At 50.2% G+C, this 6157-nt stretch overlaps 1 protein-coding gene across 1 annotated transcript in view; it reads left to right on the top strand.

Annotated features, from left to right (window-relative positions):
• The window catches only part of riok3 (RIO kinase 3 (yeast)), a 16958-nt gene extending 12565 nt beyond the window's left edge, over positions 1 to 4393 (top strand). Inside the window, 7 exon segments of the mRNA XM_055150702.1 lie at positions 21 to 148; positions 654 to 836; positions 1162 to 1321; positions 1967 to 2047; positions 2366 to 2455; positions 3752 to 3865; positions 4061 to 4393. Coding sequence (XP_055006677.1) covers positions 21 to 148; positions 654 to 836; positions 1162 to 1321; positions 1967 to 2047; positions 2366 to 2455; positions 3752 to 3865; positions 4061 to 4171 — 867 coding nt within the window. The 3' untranslated portion in view covers positions 4172 to 4393.
• Positions 4394 to 6157: the final 1764 nt, after the last annotated feature.

Raw genomic sequence — 6157 nt, 5'->3', positions numbered from 1 at the left:
ACCGTGTGGTGTGTGAACAGGAGCAGGCCGTGGACCCGCGCACACGTCTCCTCATGTACAAGATGGTGAACGCCGGAGTCCTGGAAAACATCAACGGCTGCATCAGCACCGGGAAAGAGTCTGTGGTGTTCCACGCCCACGGGGGCAGGTGACCGGGGCGGGGCTACACCTGTCTGTGTGTGAGGGGGAGGGGCTACACCTGTCTGTGTGTGAGGGGGAGGGGCTACACCTGTCTGTGTGTGAGGTCGCGGGGCTACACCTGTGTGTGTGTGTGTGTGACAGGGGGGCGGGGCTACGCCTGTGTGTGTGTGACAGGGGGGCGGGGCTACACCTGTGTGTGTGTGACAGGGGGGCGGGGCTACACCAGATTTGAGCAGATCGCAGGAACTGAACATTTATTTGAGAGCAGCTCTTTGAGATTTGTCTGTTTTTTGAGGAGCTCCTCCTAAAACGACATTTACTAAACAGAGTCTGAACTGATCCAGGTGAGTTACCTGGATTTTATTTCTCTCTCCAATAACGACAGAACAGCTCAGTGATAAAAGACAGAAAATACTCTAATTACATCACAGGCCTGACCACAGCTTACACCTGTCTCACCTGTCTCACCTGTCTCACCTGTCTCACCTGTCTCACCTGTCTCACCTGTGCAGCCTGGAGGAGGAGCCGGTCCCGTCGGAGGTGGTGCTTAAAGTTTTTAAAACGACTCTGAACGAGTTTAAGAATCGAGATCGTTACATCAAAGACGATTATCGCTTCAAAGAACGTTTCAGTAAACTGAACCCGAGGAAAGTGATCCGCCTGTGGGCCGAGAAAGAGATGCACAACCTCGCCAGGTACGCACCTGTCACACGCACCTGACACACAACCTCGCCAGGTACGCACCTGACACACGCACCTGACACACAACCTCACCAGGTACAAACACACACCTGGGACACACCTGGGACACACTTGAGTGAGGGTCCGACTTCTGTGTTTCATGTTTGTCTCGTGTCTCGTGTGCCTCAGGTTGACCCGGGCGGGCGTCTCGTGTCTCATGTTTGTCTCGTGTGCCTCAGGTTGACCCGGGCGGGCGTCTCGTGTCTCATGTTTGTCTCGTGTGCCTCAGGTTGACCCGGGCGGGCGTCTCGTGTCTCATGTTTGTCTCGTGTGCCTCAGGTTGACCCGGGCGGGCGTCTCGTGTCCAGACGTGGTCTTGTTGAAGAAGCACATTCTGGTGATGTCGTTCATTGGAGCCGAGCACGTCCCCGCGCCCAAACTCAAGGACGCCGTTTTGAACGAGGACGACATGAAGAAGGCCTATCACCAAGTCCTGGGCGTAAGAGACCGGACCAAGACCGGGGACTCGGACCAAGACCGGGGACTCGGACCAAGACCGGGGACTCGGACCAAGACCGGGGACTCGGACCAAGACCGGGGACTCGGACAAGACCGGGGACTCGGACCAAGACCGGGGACTCGACCAAGACCGGGGACTCTGACCAAGACCGGGGACTCTGACCAAGACCGGGGACTCTGACCAAGACCGGGGACTCTGACCAAGACCGGGGACTCGGACCAAGACCGGGGACTCGGACCAAGACCGGGGACTCGGACCAAGACCGGGGACTCGGACCAAGACCGGGGACTCGGACCAAGACCGGGGACTCGGACTGGGGTTTTAGACCAGGGACTTGACATAAGAACATTGTCTTGATCTTTGTGTGTTGGTTTGTTTTTATTGTTGTTGCGTTCGGAGGCGGAGTCAAAATGACGCCAAATGTTTCTTTTTTGCTTTTGACTCTTGAGACCAAAAGTTAAATTTTTACTCTGTCGACTGTGACGCTCGAACGTGCTGCCCGGACGCGCCCCTCCACAGACTTTCCCCGTAAACCTGACGCTCTGAACGCAGCATTACTCTGAAAGTGTCTTTTGTCCTGACTGGTGTTTTATTGTGAAAATCCTGTTTCCTGTGTTTGTGCAGATGATGAAGACGATGTACGAGGAGTGTAACCTGGTGCACGCCGACCTGAGCGAGTACAACCTGCTCTGGCACCAGGGGAAGGTACCAACCCAGAATCATGTGGTTTTAGTTTCAGGTCTTGGTTTCTCTAAAGTCTGGTGGTTTCAGGTCTTGGTTTTTCTCGTGGTGGTTAGAGATAATCTGTGTTTTCAGGTTTTTCTCGTGGTGGTTAGAGATAATCTCTGTGTTTTCAGGTTTTTCTCGTGGGGGTTAGAGATAATCTCTGTGTTTTCAGGTGTTTTTCTCGTGGGGGTTAGAGATAATCTCTGTGTTTTCAGGTTTTTCTCGTGGGGGTTAGAGATAATCTCTGTGTTTTCAGGTGTTTCTCGTGGGGGTTAGAGATAATCTCTGTGTTTTCAGGTGTGGGTGATCGACGTGAGTCAGTCTGTGGAGCCCACTCATCCTCACGGACTCGAGTTCCTCTTCAGGGACTGCAGGAACATCGCCACGGTAACGATTAGAAATAAAGAACAGGACCAGACTTGGAGGACCAGACTTGGAGGACCAGACTTGGAGGACCAGACTTGGAGGACCAGACTTGGAGGACCAGACTTGGAGGACCAGACTTGGAGGACCAGACTTGGAGCAACCAGACTTGGAGCAACCAGACTTGGAGCAACCAGACTCAGGGGACTAGACTTTGAGGAACCAGACTCGGGGGGGACCAGACTCGGGGGGGGGGACCAGACTCTGGGGAACCAGACTCTGGGGACCAGACTCTGGGGGACCAGACTCTGGGGGACCAGACTCTGGGGGACCAGACTCTGGGGGACTAGACTCTGGGGGACTAGACTCTGGGGGACTAGACTCTGGGGGACCAGACTCTGGGGACTAGACTCTGGGGGACCAGACTCTGGGGGACCAGACTCTGGGGGACCAGACTCTGGGGGACTAGGGACTCTGGGGACAGACTCTGGGGGACTAGACTCTGGGGGACTAGACTCTGGGGGACTAGACTAGAACTGAAACTGGGGCCTTAACCCAAATATTGACATTTGAAGTTTTTCTTTTACCTAAAATGTTCTGTTGTTGCCTTTTCTCATTATGATTGTCCTGCGTGTGTTGTGATTGTCCTGCGTGTGGTGGTGATTGTCCTGCGTGTGTGATTGTCCTGCGTGTGGTGGTGATTGTCCTGCGTGTGGTGTTGATTGTCCTGCGTGTGTTGTGATTGTCCTGCGTGATTGTCCTGCGTGTGGTGTTGATTGTCCTGCGTGTGTGTTGTTGATTGTCTGCTGTGGTGTTGATTGTCCTGCGTGTGTGTGTGTGGTGATTGTCCTGCGTGTGGTGTTGATTGTCCTGCGTGTTGGTGGTGTGATTGTCCTGCGTGTGTGTGGTGATTGATTGTCCTGCGTGTGTGGTGATTGTCCTGCGTGTGGTGTTGATTGTCCTGCGTGTGTTTTGATTGTCCTGCGTGTGTGGTTGGTGATTGTCCTGCGTGTGGTGTTGATTGTCCTGCGTGTGTTGTTGATTGTCCTGCGTGTGTTGTGATTGTCCTGCGTGTGGTGGTTGTGATTGTCCTGCGTGTGGTGGTTGATTGTCCTGCGTGTGTTGTTGTGATTGTCCTGCGTGTGGTGGTGATTGTCCTGCGTGTGTTGTGTGATTGTCCTGCGTGTGTGTGATTGTCCTGCGTGTGTTTTTGATTGTCCTGCGTGTTTTGATTGTCTGTGTGATTGTGTGTGTTGTTGTGATTGTCCTGCGTGTGTTGTGATTGTCCTGCGTGTGTTTTGATTGTCCTGCGTGTGTCAGTTCTTCCGTCGCAGGGGGGTGCTGGACGCTCTGTCTGAGTTCGAGTTGTTTAACGTCGTGTCTGGTCTGGATTTGTCGGTGGAGGCGGAGGACGAGGCTCACTTCATGGCCCAGGTACGACACACACATGTTCTGAAGGGAAATGTCCCGCAGTGGAGCTTTAACTCTGTGTGGAACCTACTGTTCTCCTCACAGAACATTCACTTTAGGCCTGTTTTAGTCCAGGTTTGGATCCGCTTTAGTCCCAGTTTAGACCCGGTGTTTCAGACGTTTCTTCTCGTGTTTCAGACGTTTCTTCTCGTGTTTCAGATCGTGGCTCTGGAGAAGAGAAACGAGGATCACGTCCAGAAACGCGGGAAGAAGACGTTTCCGGTGAACAGCGAGGACGACCCACCGCTCAAACCCGACTGTGACGATTAACGGAAACACGCGAGAAAACCACACGCCGGCCACCGCCACCAGGGAGCGCTCTTCCTCATCTGCGGCCAATCAGAGCCAGCCAACAGGTCACATGGCCCGCCCGGCTGACCAATGGCTGATCGGTTTCTCGGATCTATATTTTTGAAGGTTTTGTGGGTGAAAAAAAAAAAAATAGGAAAAGAGAAACGGCCAAAAAAGTCGACTATAAATATTTCCCCTGTTTTGTGTTGATGAAATGTGAAAGTGATTTTCAGGTGGAGAAGTCGTTTTTAAAGACGGGGTAGACGGGGTACACGGGGTACACGGGGTACACGGGGTACACGGGGGTACACGGGGGTACACGGGGTACACGGGGTACACGGGGGTACACGGGGTACACGGGGTACACGGGGTACACGGGGTACACGGGGTACACGGGGTACACGGGGTACACGGGGTACACGGGGTACACGGGTACACGGGTACACGGGGTACACGGGGTACACGGGGGTACACGGGGTACACGGGGTACACGGGGTACACGGGGTACACGGGGGTACACGGGGTACACGGGGTACACGGGGTACACTGCACATACTGCACAGTCCACTTTACCCTGATACAAAACACACCACGTTTACATGAGGGTTTAAAGTCAGAAATCAAATATTTTCCTTGGAGTTTGCAAAGAATAATAATTCTGATTTGAGGTTTACAAGGAAAACTCGTCAAATGTTTTATTTAATTGAGCTCAGGGTCTGGGGGGGGGGGGGGTTGTCGTTCCTCCACCGACACAAACACCATCCAAACTCTTTTTCCTGCAGTGGTTCTGATTAGGGATGTGCCTTCGATGAAATGTTCTTAATCGATCGTCAGAAGAATTAACGATCGATTATCGATTAATCATTAATGTTTTTATATTAAAATGATCATCATTATTATTACTATCTGCACTAATCTGCATCAATAAATTCAACTTTACGACATATAAACATAACGACTCTAGATCCACATCAGCTGTTTGACATTATAATGTGTTTAATTCAGTTTTGTTCAAATCTCACAGAAACAAAACTTAAAACCACATCACTAATTTACATAAACTAAGTGAAGATAAAACTCCAGCTCTTGTGTCGCTGATGTGGTTCAACTTGTGTCAAATTACATTCGGTTTGTTGATTAAAATGAACGTAATCGATGAAATTCTTAATGGTCAATTATCGATAATTAATCCTGCCCATCCCTAATTCTGATGATCCACTCTTTCTTTATTAATAGTTCTTCCAGAGCACTTAAAAAATGGTTTTGGCTCGAGACCAGCGTTTGCCCCGGGACGACCCAACGAGCACGAACGACCAGAACTATTTTTAGTGTCCAAACTTTTTCATAAAGGGCCACATTTCTAAACACAGACGGAGCAGAGGGTCGATCGAGGGACGTAGACTGACGCTCAATACAGTGAATAATATAAATATATGCAGGTTTAACACTTTAGAATGAACAGTCTGACTTTATTCACACTAAGATCCTTAAAACCACAAACTAAATGAACATAAATATCATCTTTATCAAGGTAGATTTTCAAAAAACTTGCAATAAAAAGTTCATTTCTAATTGATAAAGGGAAATTTGGGCCAAGAACAGTTTGTCTGAGGGCCACATTTGGCTCTCGGGCCAGAGTTTGGACATGCCTGGACAACATGATCCACGAAGAAATTCATTCAGCTTTAAAATAATCGAAATAAACCACCCAAGTGCTGCGGAATTTACTTTAATTCTGAATAATCATTTTCATGAGGAATGAAGTGTTTGTGTGTTTGTTTCATTTTTATTCAGAGTTAAATCTCTCATGTAAACGTGGACGTGTTCGCTCATCACAAATCGCTCTGAAGAGGTTTTAGAGTTGTCCATCCATGTTTGAGTCATCTAGAGATCTCTCCTGGGCCTTAGTCAAACCCTCCTCACGGTCAGCTGCAGTACGAAGCTCCGCCCACATGCTCCCGCAAC

Source organism: Boleophthalmus pectinirostris, unplaced genomic scaffold (genome assembly GCF_026225935.1).
Source record: "Boleophthalmus pectinirostris isolate CB_2022bp ecotype Guang Dong unplaced genomic scaffold, ASM2622593v1 HiC_scaffold_15, whole genome shotgun sequence".
Lineage (NCBI taxonomy): Eukaryota > Metazoa > Chordata > Actinopteri > Gobiiformes > Gobiidae > Boleophthalmus > Boleophthalmus pectinirostris.
This window is presented reverse-complemented; position numbering and strand designations above follow the sequence as displayed.